Source organism: Rhipicephalus microplus, chromosome 3 (assembly GCF_043290135.1).
Source record: "Rhipicephalus microplus isolate Deutch F79 chromosome 3, USDA_Rmic, whole genome shotgun sequence".
In the NCBI taxonomy this organism is placed as follows: domain Eukaryota; kingdom Metazoa; phylum Arthropoda; class Arachnida; order Ixodida; family Ixodidae; genus Rhipicephalus; species Rhipicephalus microplus.
In genome coordinates, this window is record NC_134702.1 from 92,703,104 (window position 1) to 92,722,245 (window position 19,142).

The 19,142-nt window shown below is 46.0% G+C and overlaps 1 protein-coding gene across 2 annotated transcripts in view; it reads right to left on the reverse strand.

Moving 5' to 3' along the window:
• Nucleotides 1-4,299: 4,299 nt before the first annotated feature.
• The window catches only part of LOC119172048 (ras-like protein family member 10B), an 85,180-nt gene continuing 70,337 nt past the window's right edge, over nucleotides 4,300-19,142 (reverse strand). For both annotated transcript variants that reach the window (XM_075889984.1, XM_037423021.2), the window contains exons 2-4: nucleotides 12,620-12,716; nucleotides 10,058-10,274; nucleotides 4,300-9,654 (exon numbers count right to left, since the gene is read on the reverse strand). In XM_075889984.1, the coding sequence (XP_075746099.1) occupies nucleotides 9,232-9,654; nucleotides 10,058-10,222 (588 nt within the window). In that variant the 5' untranslated portion in view covers nucleotides 10,223-10,274; nucleotides 12,620-12,716 and the 3' untranslated portion in view covers nucleotides 4,300-9,231. The remainder of the gene's footprint in view (nucleotides 9,655-10,057; nucleotides 10,275-12,619; nucleotides 12,717-19,142) is intronic.

The following is a 19,142-nucleotide window of genomic DNA, read 5'->3' on the forward strand; positions in this document are numbered from 1 at the left end:
CATGTCCTCGCACTTCACCTGCTAACGTCGTCGCCATATCTGTCGATGGTGTTTCTACCTTTGCCCTCATCGACACAGGTGCTGCCGTTTCTGTTATAGCCGCCCCGCTCTGCCGCTCCCTGCGCAAAGTGACTACGCCGCTCTCTGGACTATTGCTTCGTACGGCTAGCGCACAACCAGTTCGACCTCTCAGCACCTGTACAGCCCGCATATTCATCCAAGGCTCCATGTACGTTGTAGAGATCATCGTCCTTTCGATGTGCTCGCATGACGTTATCCTCGGGTGGGACTTCCTGTCACATCATCATCCCGTCATCGACTGCGCACGCGCTGAAGTTCGATTTTCGCACCTGTCTGACGAACCTTTGCACGAAACTCTTGAGCGGTCCCCAAAACTCGTCGTGCGTGAAGACACTGAAATTCCGCCAGCCTCTATTGCCGTTGTCCCTGTTTGCTGCAATGACCATAACGATGCTACAGTAATGTTTACACCTTCCGACATTTTCATGTGCCGCAGAGGCGTTTCCTTGCCTTTCGCTACACTTGACGTCACTGCTGGCCGAAGCAATATTTTCGTCCACAACCCCCTTTCTGCACCGCTTGCGCTACTTGCCGGCGAATGTCTCGGTCGAGTGGAGTACCTCAATTCCTCTTTATTTCTTAACATGCCAGACGAATCGTGCAGTAGTGCCTCGACCAAACTTCATGCCCTTTCCCCACTGGAATGCTCGTCGAGTGACATCTTCTCGAGTTCCATCGCCAACATCTTAAGTGCTCAAAAACGCGCCAAGCTTCTTAATCTCCTCCGGCACTTCGCGAATTCATTCAACGTTTCTCAGCCGCAATTGGGTCGGACTTGCACAGTGCACCACTACACTGACACTGGTTCGCACCAGCCATTGCGTCAAAAACCGTACCATGTCTCTGCTTCAGAACGTCATGTCATCAACGACCAGGTCGAAGAGATGCTACGCCATCACGTTAATCAACCATCGCACAGTCCTTGGGCATCTCCTGTCGTTCTAGTTCGAAAGAAGGATGGATCGATTCGATTTTGCGTCGACTACCGGCGATTAAACAAGGTGACGCGGAAAGACGTCAATCTATTACCGCGCATCGACGACGCCCTTGACAGCCTCCAAGAAGCCGAATTCTTCTCCTGCTTAGACTTACGATCTGGATACTGGCAGGTTCCCATGGCAGAAGCTGATCGCCAGAAAACTGCGTTCATTACACCAGATGGCCTGTACGAATTTAACGTAATGCCATTTAGGCTTTGTAATGCTCCTGCCACGTTTGAACGATTCATGGACAACACACTGCGTGGACTGAAGTGGTCTGTGTGTCTATGCTACCTCGACGACATTGTCGTTTTCTCTCCCGATTTTCCTACACATCTGCTTCGGCTCCAACTGGTTCTGACGTGTTTAACCAACGCTGGGCTCTAACTGAACCTTAAAAAGTGCCGCTTCGCCGCGCGAGAGCTGTCCATCTTGGGGCACATCAGTGTCGAAGCATGGTGTTCTACCCGACCCTGCAAAACTGCGAGCAGTCGCTGAGTTCCCGAAACCTACTACACTGAAAGAATTACGCAGTTTTGTTGGACTATGCTCGTACTTCCGGCGCTTCGTGCGAAATTTTGCGTCGATCATGTCACCACTGACCAACCTCCTACGCGGTGACGCAGACCTTTCATGCTGGTCTCCTGACTGCGACGTTGCGTTTTCCACGCTGCGTAGTCCGCTAACATCTCCAATTCTTCGGAATTTCGACCCAACAGCTGCAACGGAAGCTCACACAGACGCTAGTGGGGTTGGTCTTGGCGCTGTCCTCGCCCAACGCGAGCCGGGCTACTCCGAATACGTCGTCACTTATGCGAGTCGCACGCTTACTAAAGCTGAGGCCAATTACAGCGTCACTGAAAAGGAGTGCTTGGCGCTAGTGTGGGCGCTTCGCAAGTTGCGCCCTTATTTGTATGGTCGCTCATTCGACCTGGTAACGGACTACCATGCACTTTGTTGGCTCACCACATTGAAGGATCCTTCTGGCCGCCTAGCTCGGTAGGCACTGCAAATCCAGGAGTACGACATTCACGTCATCTATCGCAGCGGACGCAAGCATTCTGACGCCGACGCCCTGTCGCATTCGCCTTTACCTCCCGACTCGGCCTGCAGAACCACTGGTACCAACTCCGTCGCATCTCTCGACCTCGACTCCTTTGCCGGTGAACTCGGCCTGCAGAACCACTGGTACCAACTCCGTCGCATCTCTCGACCTCGACTCCTTTGCCGGTGAACAACACAAAGACCAGTGGATCTCTTCCCTTTTTGACCGTCTTTCTAGATCGTCAACCACTGCGGTATCACGATCTCTCCGACGTCAAGCTGCTCATTTCGCCATTCGTGATCGGCTGCTACACCGACGCAACTACGCCCCTGAAGGTCGTAAGTGGCTCTTGGTTGGCCCGCGCAGCTTGCGATCACAAATCTGCGCCTCCTTTCACGACGATCCCCAATGTGGTCATGCCGGAATTTTCAAAACTTACGAACGCATTCGCCATCGCTTCTACTGGCGTGGAATGTATAATTTTGTTCGAAAATTTGTTACGGGCTGCCCTGACTGGAACGCCGCAAATCACCGCCTTTCCACTCGTCCGGTGCGCTTCAATCGCTTTCGTGCCCTGCCAAACCTTTCAATCGGATCGGAATTGATCTCTATGGCCCTCTACTGACAACATCAGATGAAAATCGGTGGATCACAGTGGCTGTGGACTATTTAACACGCTACACTGAGACCACCGCCCTTCCAAGTGCCACTGCGCGGGACGTAGCATCCTTCGTCCTTCATCGCTTCATACTACGACATGGTGCACCTCGAGAACTACTAAGTGACCGAGGTCAAGCCTTCCTATCGGAAGTGGTCACGTCTTTGCTTTCTGAATGCCATGATGTTCATCGCAAGACCACGGCATACCACCCGCAAACTAACGGGCTCACGGAGAGATTTAACCGCACCCTTGGCGATAAGCTCGCGATGTATGTGGCATCCGATCATACTAACTGGGATCGCATTCTTCCATTCATCACGTGCGCAAACAACACCGCTACACAGTCTACCACTGGATTTTCACCTTTCACTCTTCATTATGGACGCAAATCATCCTACACCATCGACACTGTCCTTCCGTACCGTCCTGACGCATCCGAATGCCCATCTGTGTCCGAAGCTGCCCGAAATGCGGAAGAGTGCCGTGAACTCGCACGCACCTTTACGTCACAAGAACCGCAGCGCCAGAAAGGAAACAACGCCGACTCTTCACAAAGCCACAGCTATTCCCTGGGATCACTTGTATGGCTGGCTGTTCCTTACCAAACCCCCGGCCTTTCCTCAAAACTCGTTCCAGAGTACAAGGGCCCATACCGCGTTTTGGAGTAAACCTCGCCGGTGAATTTTCTCATTGAGCCACTTTCCCCATCTGATGACATGCGCCGGCGGGGACGTGACATCGTCCACGTCGCCTGCCTTAAGCCATATCATAGCTCTCTGCTTCCAGAATCTTAGGTCGCCAGGATGGCTTTTTTCGGTGGGGGCAAATTGTGAAGAAGAAAACGCATCGTTGGCAAGCAACATTGCCACCGCTTGGGTACTGGGTGCTGGGCTTCTCTCGCTTGGCTCGTGCTGATCATCGCCGGCATCTGCATGACCGTCGCTCTTTCCCGATCGTGTTTTCATAGTAGGGCCACCGTCGCAACAGTCACCAATAAACCCCTTTTCAACGCCATATAAAGAAAAATTTTGACCTCGACTTGTCCGCCCGTTAAATTTGGCTAAGAACCACTGTAGATGATCGGTCAAAAATGAGTAGTTTATCAATTTTACAAAACATAAAAAGACTGTAAATGACAGAGTACGAAATTTGCGCAATTATACAGAAATCTTGGTGCATGATAAAAGGTATTCTCACCGGTCGGTTTCCTCATATGCGTTATTTTTTGTTTAGAGGTTTCTTTGCCAACCTAATAGACAATTTCATATTGAAGAATTTGGTATAAAGGCATAATGTAGATGTGTACAGTTTTTTTTCTTTCACGATTGTCCCTAGACATTGACCGAAGCATTGACCAAGACATTGATAGGCGCAAGACTTCCTGCACAAAGACGGGACGTACAGAAACCAAAATGATAGAGACACTGTGCGTCATTGGCCCATAACAGCAGCAGTGAGGGTTCTGTAAATTTTTACACCCTCCAGGAATAAAAAAAAATTGGACATAGCCATAACAATACAATGTACACAACCCAATTTCTCTGCTTTTATTTCGCTAAACTAACACATTGACAGTGTCCTACCATGAACACCAAGACAAAGCTGTCCTAGAAACTCATTAATCTAAAAACAGGTACAGTTCTCACCCACAGGTATCAACAGGAGTATCTGGCTTTATTTTTCATGACAGCAGTTATGCAATATATGAAGGAACCCAGATATCTTTGGCCGCGTTACAGTCAGTGATATCTTGCGCAACAGAACACGGTTGACCAACTCTATCCTTCAGAGAAACAATGAGCAAAATCTGAAATAGAGCAGGTCTGTGCCACCGAGGTGTAAAAGCAGAAAAACGCGATAAATTGAGTCTCCAAATAACAATAAGGTTTCGGCAAAAGGGTCTACAGTTTATTAGCTTGAACCCCGAGAAGTACTTTTATAATATTCCGTGCCCGTCATAGAGCATTTTTACGGTTTACATATACTGTAGTCTCTACAAATCATGAGTTCGTATTGAAGAGTTTCCACGAATCACCACCCCGGGATCCAGTATACAATAGCGTATTATCAAGCAAGAACTTGGTAATTTGCATAAGATCCTACATGATTCTGTGAGATCAGTGCGTGGACATGTTATGTGAGCGTGTGTTATATGAAAGCTACATGAGCGTACGTACTGAGTCACAACATACTGTATTTCATTTGCGCAGTAACGCGATAACGCGTAACAACCAGCTTGGCACGGCCATCAGGGATGGAAGTGATGTCTTCGTTCCTGCTGTCGTGGACACATGGTAAGAGCCAACCAGGTTTTATTAAATTTTTCCTTTAAATGCACGCTCCTCTCCTCTTTATTAAAAGCGAGCAGCACGCTGTCTTATATCTGTTCTATTTCTTTGTATTGAGTGTCACAAATATTCAGTCGTCACAGGAGGAAACTTTTTATCAGGTCGGATGGTGCGAAGCTATCAGAAATTGAAGTGCAAAAAGGGACGAGTGCAAAATAGTCATTATGTAATAATTTTTTCATTAGGAGGTCTGCCGATGAACACGAATTTTAAATCTATTAGATATTTGCAAATAAATAGGATCTCCCTGAAAAGAAAATACTATCACCTGTAAGGATAATTATGCAGTTCCTTCATTAGGAAGTTAGCCATTTCTTTCCAGAGCGTCCTTGCCTTGGGACTAGCCTTGATGAGATCTTCACTTTTCTGGGCTGGTTGCTCAGCGATATCGTAGCTGACCAGAACAACAGGACATATTATAGCTGAGCAGACTTTATGTTATCGCAATGCAAGTAAACTTACGAGTAAATAAGAAAGCAGGGATGAGAATAATGAACACTAAAGATCGTCGCACACACAAGCAAGAGCATTCTTCTGGGACCTAATTGTGTACAACTCAGTGACTGTGAATTCCTCTGTATACAGAGGAATCCACAGTCACTGAGTTTTGACCTGAGTTTGGTCTTCTGGTTAGTTGAGATCTTTGAGCGAATCCACCTGAATGGCATATGCCCCGTATACGATCCTTTTACCAAGATACTGACAGTCCCACTGAGCCTTTCAGTGCAAGGGACAACACAAGGAAAACACGGTAATCTACAAACACACGCCCCCGTTTTTTGCGCATAGCACATTGTTCTTGCATTGTTTCATGCACTAGAGATCGAATGAAAGCTATTCCATGACAAACCTATTTATTTGACTTTAAGTTTCACGCTACACTTCAGTAGGTATTTTGTTCCTTGTAAGGAGCTAATTCAACGTTGCAGATTTCACCTCAAACGGAATTGGAGACGAATGTGGGTGAGTTGTGCTTCACCTAAACTAGTTTACCAAGGAAGATTCTATCGTTTGCAGTTGTGTAAAAATAAATACACTGAAAAAAAGATTTAAAAATCGAAATGACCTGTACTGTGGACCTGGGCGCACAAAAACCGTGTTTGACCATATGGCATATAAACACGTATGACGCAGTGATATAACACTTCCGTGCGAATAGGCCTGTGCAATAGCACAGCTCCTAAGTAACTAACATGTTAACCATTGCAGAGCAAAAGATATGCACTGTGGCAATCGGTAATACAAGGAGTACCGCAGAAATGAGCCATACACTTCAATCAACGAAGTGGTTCGACCACTATAATTTAGCGGTGGTCTGAGTATTTCAAAAAACTTAAATGCCACAACTACGACACCGACGTCGTTAAACGGCACAAAATTCTGTTATAACCTGGTCAATAGCCTGTAAAGAGGTGGTACCAACTAATGCTACAATATTGACGAAGTGTTTTTGACAAGACAAAAGCAGTGGCATAATAAAATGACAGGCAAGTACAAACACATTTTTTTTTCTTATGCAGCTACGTTCCTGTTGCATTATATGCCGTTGTTCAACCGAGACGTGACAGTTACATAAAGCAATGATAGAATGGCTTATTCTTGGCTTATTCTTCAGGTTTCACTCACGCTTGCAATTATCATTCTGCGTCAATGGCAAACTGTTTCACTTTGTGACTACACCAACCCACCATTGACGGGTGAATAGAATCCATTAATGAATTTAAAGCGTACTCAAATAGCAAAAACGAAATGAACCTTTCACATAAAGGTCTGCCTGCATAAATTTTTGAGAACGGGGCTGTAATTTTCAGGGTCACGCTTCTCTTTTTTCATACCCGCTTCGTTGGATGAACTTAGGCGTCGCCGTCGAGCCTAATGGAAAACGTCTACAGAGATTAGCTCGACAGAATCAATGGGACATGTGTCACTGCGTTCGTGATCGAAACGTCTATTAGCACTATACGGCTCAGCTATATGACGCATTTCCTACACAGACTTCCGGAAAAGTTTTACCTGCTTATTAAAGCTTGTGCTAACTTTCTATTTTCACTTGAGATGCAAGAGACTACAAAGCGACGCTGAATTTGAGGAGGTCCCGTTGTATACGCACATGTAATGCGCCCCAACAAGCCCAACAACAAGTTTACTAAAGTATATTAAAGTTAACTCAAGTGCCTCCGTGCTTCTTCCAGGTATTTCACGCTGAAACCATCGCATGCACTTAATCGAGTGACGTCTTACCAACTAATCAGCACTATAAAACGTCGGCGTTGTTTATGAAAGTTGTCTAAATATTCTTGCCGCCCTAAACATCCTCTATCCTACACTACGTCACAAATATTCGTGCGATAGCTCTCGTTAACTTCACTCCTGACTTTTGGTGGAGCATAACAAAGCAGGGGATGATGCAGGAAACCGAAAATTCTATGCCATGTTTTCGAAGCTTTGTTTCTATTGAGAACATTCCTGTAATGTAGTTTACCAGTTGCGTATCATCTATAAAAGGTCATTTTCCTGCACAATCTTCGCAAACTTGAAGCATCGAAATCGAAGGATCACCATCAGATTCCACAACAACCGTTTGCTTGTGAACATATTTGAATTCGGCGTTTGATTTTTTTTCCAGGCCCCCGTACGGAACTTCTCTCAGACAATAAATAAGATGTAAGATGTATAACATCATACGTTACAGAACAATACGCGTCGTGGGCATCTGCTTCATTCAACGGCACACTTCAGATTACAACCAAAGCAAGAAATACATGTGCTGTCTAGTTGCTCTTCCTTCGAGATATAATTATCCCGCTTTCACATTTTCGAGATGTGAATACGCTTTTACGCGTTTAATGAATCTAAGTTCTTCACACGAAAATACGTTTGCAAAGTGATTTAATTTCATAAACTTCAACATATTAGCAAAGTTTATGAGACCACTGCTGATCATTCTAGCGATTATCAAAGGTAATGTTTTAGGTAGCAACAACAAGTTTCATTTCACCTTGTGGACAATGCTTCCACCCGCGGAAAAAGAATGCACTTTGAACGGAAAATAGCAACTCTAACTATTTTACACAGGCGAATGGCAGGCACGCCACTGCCATGTGGATAGATCTTGCATTTCTCCGAGGTGGAAACCAGCTGTTTTAGCTGCAGTGAAAACGGCAGCATGTGTGATTGAAATTCAAGCTAGCTATAGCTCACGAGACGCTGACTTCATTCTTGCAGACAAAACGGATGGTTCAGCTCTCATTGCCTGCTTGCCATATTTCACCACAGACCAATAATCTGAGTAACTTTCAGTAAGCAGGAGAATCCGGCAATATCTGTTGCATCGTTCGCGTCCACGCAATCTCTCCTCCTAGCGGCTGTACACGTAGCATTAAACAACCTATGGCACAACGAAACTTAATTGACGCATCGATTATTGCACACAAGAGATACACGGGAAGGGTGAAAGCTAACCGCTCGTGTAGTCTTGACGACGACAAAACTTCCCTACAAAAATCAACAAGTACGAACTACTGTCTTTTTCACTAAGATGCAAGTCACGATTCAGCGTCCCTAGACTTTCAAGACACGACTGTCGTGACCATAAGGACTGGAGTGTCGATGCACTGCAGCTGCACAGCCTGCGTCCATTAACTATCATGTTCACGCACACCGACTCCCTGTGCGCAGGAATCCAAAGTCACAGTAGATCGTGATGAGCTGGTTGACAGGAGTAGAGTAGTGTGTGTAATGCTGTTTGTAGTTGCCAATTGGGAGAATTGCCTGTGAGTATGTCGCACCTTCGCAAAGGCAGGAGTTGATCTCACCAACATAAAGCAGCGACAGTAGTGTCTTAGTGCTGAGAATGTTTTCGTCATGTCTTTTCAGTTTTTCTTCCCTCTTAACCGTGAAAACTAGACACCGGCTTATTTTATACATACCTCCCTGTGACATTAGCCACTGGCCCTTCTTTTACAATAGAAATTCGGGAATACTTCGCTTGCATGTCCCTGGCTACAGAGAAATAAAACTGATCCCTGTCCCCAAGTTCGGTCTTTGATCGCAGCGAAGGGTGTTCGTGGCCTGCAAGCAATGTTTGCTCGTTCACACCGACGCCGATCGCCGGCGTCATAGGATGCGACAGCGGTCCCTTCGACCCTGGTCGCCGGCTCCCCACGCACCGAGTCCTCCCCCGTCGTCCAGGGCTCGCACAATCTCTCGGAAGAGCAGACCAACGTGCCAGTTGTACTTTGCCGAGCACTCGACGTAGCCGCATCGCCAGTGCTTCTTGACGAGGCCGGCGACTTCGCGGTGCTCGCGGGGTTCACCCAGGTCGTGCTTGTTGCCGACCACGAAGACGGGCACGCCTTGCATGTTGCGCGACTCGACGATCTGCTCGCGCATGTTCTTTACGTACTGGAAGGTCTCCGGCGCATTCAGATCGAACACGAGGACGTAGGCGGACGCACTGCGCAGGCCGCAGTAGCGGAAGTCGCTCCACTCGTAGAACGAGTTGGCCGGAAAGTACGGCACCACGGGAAGGTCCGTCACCTGCGACAGCGGAAGTGGAGATCAACTTGACATTCATGAAAACGACCGATTGGTAACTGTACCGGTATGCATTTAAGGGACCCCTAAAAAGGCCATAATAAGGTGAAAGATAAATACCATCTGTCAGCCCAAAAACCACAGAGATAGAGACAGGGGAACAAGAACGCGGAATATATTGTTGTGATACTGAAGCGTTATTAACGCGATAGACGTCTCCACCTCTCATCTTCAATGCTTCCAAAGATATCTACATTAGGCAATCTGCCTTTTAGTGGTTTGACATAGTTCATTCAGACAACAAAAAAAAAGTGCATTATTTAGTACTCCTGGGTGTAAAGCGACTAGCCCATCAAGGAACTTCGTTAAGCAATGCTGAGAAGGCCGATATGGTATGTCGGTTTACCTGCAAGTCGTAGAGGCGTCCGTTCACCACCACCGACGGGTGGTAAGTGCGTCGGCTCTCGGTGGGCACGTATGTTTCGCTGAACTCGCTCCACACAAACTGGTGGATGATGGATGTCTTGCCCACCGCCGGCGCGCCCAACACCACCACCTTCACCAGGCTCATCCGGCATGCACCACCGGGCACTGACACCGGAGGCGACCGCACACCTCAAGGGCTGCGCCACAAGTAAGCAAAATAAGACAGAAAAAAGTTTATGAAACATAAGTTTATGAAACATAAGAGACCCTTAATCCATTGCCCCACTGGCCTTGGCTGCCCGTTCAACCGTGATATGGTGTTTATCTTCATGGAAATGGAAAAGATTACATGCCACGTTCCCGACGTACTCTCGAGGTTCTTGGCCTTGGTACGCAAAAGTCAATACACTGTACCACAGTAAAGTCGAAGCATCCGCCACACCTGACACACACAGAACTGGCACCAAAACACAGTGGGAGGCTCGGCTAGCTCTAACTTGGCCGACCAGCAAGTGCCGATAGATAAAAAAAGCAAATGCGCTGCGCCCTTACTTCAATATGATCCATTTCCATACTCCAAGCAAAAAAAAAGTTCAAAATGATGCCATTCCATTCTCCGAGCAAAAAAAAAAAAAAAACAAGGCCCATGCACATTTCATAGCTGCTTGTCTGGCTTTAGTCACGTGTACTAAGCCGGTGATTGTTATGCCTAGATGCGGCTTTGTGAGACCTATTGAGGTATTTGAGCAAGGGAAAGGGACATCGGGTTATGTGGTTTCCTAAGCAGCTCCACCCTACGAGCTTCCGTGAGCGATTTTAAGGTGGAGCGTTTACAGACATTACTACCTTGATGATGTGGCATCCTTGCAGCCATCTACCTATACCGTAGTATATTACTGTGTATCATACCATTGTAGTATTACGCTGTGTTTAACCATGAGCAAGTACGCGTGATGAGGTGATGAGCATAAGGGGCCACAGCTCCAGTGGATGCAACGCATGGGAGTTGGGGGTGTGCTTGCGGTTTCTACGATCTGTTGTGTAGCGGCGATCACTACTATTAGATGGGCTTTCTGGCTCGGTGTATCGCCCTCTGGCCGTAAAAAGTGTCCCCGAACGCAGCGTCTTACGTGAAGTGTTTCAATAGGCCCCTTGTTTGCTCATGCGGGCAGTGTAAAATAGGTGGATGTTATTTCAGCTCGTCCCGGCTTACACCCATGCGTGGCTAAGTATTCAAGAATTTTGCGAATATTAGCCTGCATCAATATGTCATTATGACGTCCAGTCTCACTGTCGATACGGCAAGTGTTAGCTACAATATCATTGAGAAAAAAATGCAAGAGAAATCTTGCTTAAGCACATACAAAGACAATAACACCCGATCAGCAAAAAAAAAAAAAAAGCCATAGGCTTAGTGGCAGTGGCGTTATTCATAGCTCTGCAAAGCACGTAATGATTACCACAATCTAAACCCTCGAGCTTCATCCTTCTTGTACTACCGAAAATTATATTTCGAACGTATTACCATGCATATTTGTGCAATCATGCATTGTATTGCAACTTTCTAGGCTACAGGCTATATCATGAATATACAATCTACAGTGCATGAGGAGAACTGCTATAATGTAATATCGTGCGAAGAGATACATTTGACAACGATTTGCAGACAATGCACGTTTCGCAAAGTAAGTGTCAGCGGATGCATGCCGACTTGCATACCTAAATGATGTAACTTAAATAACGTGGGAAATGAATGCTTTCTACAGCCTACAGTCGAAGGATTGATGTTCACTGGGGGCGAACACAATAGCCCTCACAAAAAAGGTTCTTTTCTTTTGAAGTAATATCCATTGGCTAAATCGCAGGAACCTTGACGCCTAAGTTACCGTGCCGCAACGCCATTATTGACAGAATACCCATGCTATACATTGCTTTGCGATTACGCAACTACCTGCTTACCCCATTAAAGCCGAACCACCCAAGGCAGTAGTTTCGTACACCACGCCAGTCAGGCCACGAGGGCTCACCAAAGGCACTTCCAACACATAACAAATCAACAGCTCTTTCGTCATGGAGTTGTACCGCTGTAATTAGGCAACTTAAGTACAATCCTTCTAGGCAATCAACCTGCCAAAGCCTCGTTCACGTGCTTTAGTGGTTGGGATGCTCGAGCGTTGACCCGACGACCGCAGGATCAAATTTCGCCAACGGCGGCCACCTTTTGCTGGAGGGTAACTGTTCATAGACCGTTTATCGAGATTTATGCGCGCTTTAACGAACCGGAAATGGTAAACATTACTGGAGCACTCTACTACGGCGTCTCTCACAATCACATCATTGTTTTGGGGCGCAAAACCTCAACAATCACTATGAACCCTGTAAGCGAGAAAAAAGTTGAAATATTCTCGCTTGCTGAGGAAAATATTATATGCGCAAACTTTTTGTGTCCATTAGGTGTGCATTGGAATGCTCAGATGAAGAAAAAAAAACGCGTTCGTCCAGGCGTTGCCGAGGGTTGCATGCTGACGTCACAAGCACTTACCGTGTGTCATGATTCATGCGGCTGAAGAACCGCTATGATTGCAGAGCTGAGACCTGTGAAGTGCGCCTCAGTTTGTCGCCACTTCTCTGTGTGTGACCTGCATATGCAATGAAAAAAATTAAGTAGAACACTTTTATGAAACCCCTCTTTTTGTTATGTCTGTAGCTGCATTGCATCAAACACAACTTCTAGTACGAGTTCGAAGTAAGCGTAATCGCTCACTGTCAGGCTTGGTGTGAGGGCGTATTTGAGCTTGCGTGGACGGGCTTCTTCTTTACGTCTCACAATGACGCGATTAAAAACGGCATCTCGGCGATAAAGCGTGATTTGCGGAGATGCCATTTCGACTAATCTCTGCCCAGAACAGCACTCGCGGGAAAGTTTTTGTTCGAGTTTATAGTGAGAGTAATCACATCGCGAAGACTCTCATGCCCTGAAATATTCAGGCCAAGATGTGTCAGGGGACTGCCGCTGAGATTAAATTTTTGAAGCTTCCCCACGAACCAACTCCGGACTTCAGGAGGGTGCTTACGTAACAAAAGAGGTGTGCAAGTTTCCGAAATGATGGATGAGGGTGCGTGAGATTAAAAGTGCTTTACGATGGGAAACGTGGCACACACAAATAAAAAAAATAACAATCCTTGAATTCTCGAGAGATTGGTGGGCACGAAAACATTTAATAGTGGCGAGCCTTTTCACATTTAGTATTAAACAAGCACACCGAGATCGCGGCTTTTCTTATAGGGCTGCCCCGACATGTCATAGAGTGAGAAGAGAAAAATTATTCGATGGATGAAACATACAGAAAATAAAGAAAAAAATTCGGCAGATCCTACGTACGTGATGGCCATGTTGTAATATTTTTATTGAGCGACGCGCACTAAAATGACGCCATATGTATGGGTGTATAACTGTTGCACGCACACACAGATATAAAAGACTTGCGAATTAATTTAACGAATTGTTTCCACTTGCACAACGATACCAACAGGGAAATTAGTATTTGCAACATGCAGAAGCGATAAGCTGATATGAAGCGCTGGTGCTCGCGAGGATGGTAACACTGGACACTGCTACGAAAAATCAACCTCAGCGCGTCGCACCTAACTGCAATTGACGTTAACCTGATGTGACGGCTGTATTATTCATAATACATTATTTTTCATAAAATTGGATAGACAGCACTGCAATAACAACTGACGTTTTACGAGCATTACGGCCTATTTGTTAAGTAAATTCGAGACCTGACGTGGCTTTGTGGTAGAATACTTGATCGCCACTTAGAATGCTTGGGTTTGATTCCTTCTGGTACTCTGACATTTATTTTTTGCATTCGTCGGGTCCACGCTGCTGATTTCAGATTTTTGTTAACGTTAATTATTTAAAATTGCCAATTTATGTTCTCGTCGTTTCTCGGTGGATAATATGTGTCGATTATATGCGGTACATACTCGCATTCTACTGGCACATACCCGCCAGCGGGTATGCACCACTGTTTGGCGAGAAGTGTATGACGATGCACGTGACGGGATTGTGACATGTCTTGACCAGCGCGTCCAGACATTCCGGTTTACGCCAAGTTTGTACACTATGATACACTGTGTGTAATGATAGCTGTATACTTTCGGTAGATAGGTTGATTTCGTCAATTGCTCTTTCATGTAAGGAGTTAGGCTATCTATGGAAATATATCTGAATTTGCAAACTTCACGTGGAATCATGATGATTGAAAAGCGATGTTGTCATATACATGGTTGCCTTTTTCTCAAGTAAACACTGTGGCAAGTTGCGGCTGTCCCGTCTTCATCTGTCCGTGGGTTCTTTCGTGCACTATAAAATTGCAGTGAATTGAACACAAGGTTGGTGGCGTAAACGACATTTACGGCTCACGAGCGTATTCGACAAGAACTATAACACTTATGTGCAGGCAAAATTGAATTCTCGTCCGCAGTAACATTCACCTTCGACACTGCGAGTGCAGCTCAAGCGAATCACGATTTTCTACGCTCGTTGGTGCGATGCCGCAGAGAATAAATTCTTTGCGAGAGATCTCGATTGACTTCTTTGAATACTGGCGGCTACCGCGAAAGTTGTACGCGTAAGAAAGAAAGAAAGAAAGAAAGAAAGAAAGAAAGAAAGAAAGAAAGAAAGAAAGAAAGAAAGAAAGAAAGAAAGAAAGAAAGAAAGAAAGAAAGAAAGAAAGAAAGAAAGAAAGAAAGAAAGAAAGAAAGAAAGAAAGAAAGAAAGACGATCTTATTGTGGGCGATCTAGTTTATTCATTGTATAGGCAGCTCACAAAGGAACAAAGAAACTAAAGTTTGGTATGTGAGGTGGAAAAGGAGCGTAATCGGTTCACATGTCACAGACTAAAAAAAAGTAAGGCGATGCAACGTGCATTGCTTTAATAAAGGCCAAGGACGGGTACAGCTTTCATTACAAGACGTCCTATCGTCTGTATTGGTTGCGCTTGTTTTGTCTTTCCTCGATGGAGACAGCAAGAAAGCGATCGACGCTATAAAAAAAAAAAAAGGAACCTGCCCATAGCTGAGTCCGAAAGCACTCCCTCGCGTGGTCTCGGCTTAGCAATCTCGCCTCGACTCCGGGTAGATTGCCGGGTGGCGGCTGATCTCACTGCGAGGCGGTAATCTCGTGCTGTCGTCGGGACGTGTGTGTATGTGTCCACGAAGGAGGACGAGCGCAGGAATGGACAGGGAAGCTTCACTGATTCATTACGCTGCCGTTTTCATCAAACAGTCTCACAACAACGATATTGTGAAGCCAAGGTCGATGTAACGGGAACAAAATGAGACCGCAGTAAGAAGAGCAATAACGTTACTATATCTTCCTATAAGTGCATAGCAAGCGTGTGTAGGATATCGTGTGCTTTTTCTCTTTGCGTTTGTGTACGCTTGTGTGCGTGTACGTATGGGTGGGATAATGTTGCTTGTTCGTGCCCCGCCGCGGTGGTCTAGTGGCTAAGGTACTCGGCTGCTGACCTGCAGGTCGCGGTATCGAATCCCGGCTGCGGCGGCTGCATCTCTGATGAAGACCGAAATGTTGTGGGCCGGTGTGACCAGATTTGGGTGCACGTTAAAGAACCCCAGGTGGTCGAAATCTCCGGAGCCCTCCACTACGAAGTTTCTCATAATCATATCGTGGTTTTTGGGACGTTAAACCCTACATATCAATCAATCAATCAATCAATGTTGCCTGTGCGTCATTGTGTAGGGGGTACCTGCTCATATGCGCTAGTGCGCACGTACGGGTGTGTATGTGTTCGGGTGTAGCTGTACGCATGCCATGTAGTGGGTGTTTACACGCATGTGTTGGTGAGTGTTAAATTGTGCTCGTTTGTATTTGCGGGGTGAACGTGTGTTCCTGTGCTTGTGCGTGCGTGTCACCTAGCGTGTGTTCATAAACAGAAATCGCTGCTTGTCTCGACAGCAAAATGCTTAACGGGAAAAAAGAAGCCCGGCCCGATAACTTTTAGCAGCTTTCCCGGAGGTCAGATGCGGTGACAGCTTGATGGAAACGGTTGCCTCGGACGCTCTGTTGAGACCGCTAATCGCCGCACGTGAATCATCGTGCCCTTTACGATATACTAGTACGTGACACCCAATGAACTTCCACGTGTGTCCTTGTTTTTAGGCTTGTATAGTAGCCCACCATCTTAAAGAGACACTATGATTGATTTGTGGGGTTTAATGTCCCAAAGCCATCCTATGATTATGAGAGACGCCGTAGTGGAGGGCTCCGGCAATTTTGATCACCTGGTGTTCTTTAACGTGCACCCAAATCTGAGCACACGCGCCTACGACATTTCCGCCTCCATCGGAAATGCAGCCACCACAGCCGGGATTTGAGCCCACGACCTGCGGGTCAGCAGCCGAGTACCTTAGCCACTAGACCACCGTGGTCGGGCTTAAAGGAGCACTAAATGCAACTATTAAGTCGACGTTGATTGATGAAATGGTTGTCCAGAAACCTCGTAGAGTTAATTCTGTGACAAGGAAGAGCCTACTTTGAAGTGAAATCATGTTCCAGTGGTCCGCATCGGGTTAGCACACTTCAAGTTACCCCCCTCAAGAAGCGAACCGGCCGGACCGACTCACGTCACTGTTGCCGCGCACAACGTACCCTAGGTTTATTGCGCTAGTAGCAGCACACCGAAAGCAGCGGGAGCCACAGCAACAGCAATGGCTACTGAACAATTTCCCCCCATTGGCTCCGGGATTGCAGACGCATGTCGTTTAACTAGACCCCACTAGATGGCATCACCTTTCCAGTTTGACCACGCGAAAATTGAATTTTGAACCACTCGTGCCGTTCTCCGTTAGTAACGTTCAGCGGTTCTATGTTTTTCCATTAATGAAACATAAAAACGATGAAGCACCATTTTACTGCTTCCCTTGATCCACGAAACGTTCTTTATTTAGCGCAGCTAGATCAATTACTAGTGTATAATTGTAGGCGGTTCATCTGATGCCAATGGATATGTGGGGTTCAACGTCCCAAGACCACCATATGATTATGAGAGACGCCGTAGCGGAGGGCTCCGGAAATTTAGACCACCTGGGTTTTTTTAATGTGCACCCAAATCAGAGCACACGCGCATACAACATTTCCGCCTCCATCGGAAATGCAGCCGCCGCAGCCGGGATTTGATCCTGTGACCTGTGGGTCAGCAGTCGAGTACCTTAGCCACTAGACCACCACGGCGGGGCAGGTTTGTCTGAAGTCATCGGGATCATTTTGAGAATGTCCTACCGCGGCGCATGTGTTCTTTTGCACTTACCTTAATTTCTCAGTCGTTTTAGATGTTGTCATACATTGAGCTTTCACTCTGACGTTAATTATTATTCGACCTTAGTGTCCCTTTAAGGTTTATGATAGCACTACCTTCGAAACGCGCACACACACACGAAGACAGAAAGATAGAAAAGACGACACGATGGCTGTGTTGTTTTTACTTTCTTACGTCTTCGTGTATATGCGCAGTTTGAAGGAGAACTTTTAGCAACAATCTGAACTTACTACACTAGTTATATCAGTGTCTCTGTCTGCGCGTGTGTGTTTTTCCACAACTTGAATTGCATAAAAGGCCTTGCACATTATTTTTCGGTTCCCTGGAACGCATAGGCAACGCGTCAAAAAAAAAAAAAAACGGAGCAGACTTATAGCGCTCCCGGAATGCTCTACTCAATATATGCGCGGCATTCTGAACGCAATCCTCACGCCACCGAGGTTGCCATGGAAACGGAAAATGCTGTTTGCTCGTCCCGAGGGAATGCCGATCCAAAACGCATCGATAAGACGGCCCAGGTAAACGACGGCACGTGCACAACTCCGAAAGGTCACACTGAGCCGCTTCTTTGTGAAATTTTCACGTTGTCTGTGTAGCGACTGTGACAAATATCACGTCCTCTTTCAAAGAAAACATACGATGACATACGCGAGGTTCATTACCTCGTAGTGCAAGGCAAGTCATCTCGGGGAGCCGTTGTAAGAATGCATCCACTATAGCTGCGGATACGGGGATTGGCATCGCATGAGGTGAGCAAAAGTTTCTTTTTTATTCCATGTATGTGCGGTGAATATGATAGAGTAAAACGCGTTGCGTAATCGGTTGTCAGGCTGATCACTTGCGCGTTTGGAAAATTTGTTATCCTTGAACTTTTGTGTGCAACGTTAGCACAAGTATGCTACATAAGAAAGAAGAATCACGGCTCGCACAAGGGCCTGTGCCTGGCTCTTGTTCGTGCGATGGAGGCCGAAATGTTGTAGGCCTATGTGCTCAGATTTGGGCACACGTTAAAGAACCCCAGGTGGTTGAAATTTCCGGAACCCTCCCCTACGGCGTCTCTCATATTCATATGATGGTTTTGGGACGTTAAGCCCCACATATCAATAATAATAATAATAATAATAATAATAATAATAATAATAATAATAATAATAATAATAATAATAATAATAATAATAATAATAATAATAATAAAACCAGTATTGTTTTATTTAAAACGTTTCGTTAGTAATCATATTTGAGTAGAGAAGGAATCAAAGCAAGGATTGAGAAAAGGCTGCTTAGCGAATGAATTAATGAGCAAAGCAAAAAAAGGAGATCGATACGTACTGGTGGGCCCTTCTCACGTTCTCACGCCAGATTGATTTCATTTGTGTACTCATCATCACGTTGTACACGCAAGTTTACTTTGGCCAATATGCCTCCACATATTTTGTTCTATGCGGCATCTCGAATTTGCACAACGCCTGCCTCGACCAGATATGCGACCTTGTCATTCATACTGCAACTTCAATCTTCATAAGTGCTCAGAGAGAAGAGCAGCATGAGCAACAAGTAAACAGGCCACAGAGTTCTCACGGACAACATCAGCAGCACAGAAGACATAGTCCGGTGCGCTTGGTATAGTCCTAAATTCTCATTGCGAAACGAGACTGCTCGAAAGCAGAAGCAGGGACGAGGAGCTCCAGAATCACTCTGCACGAAGAGGACCCTGGGGCC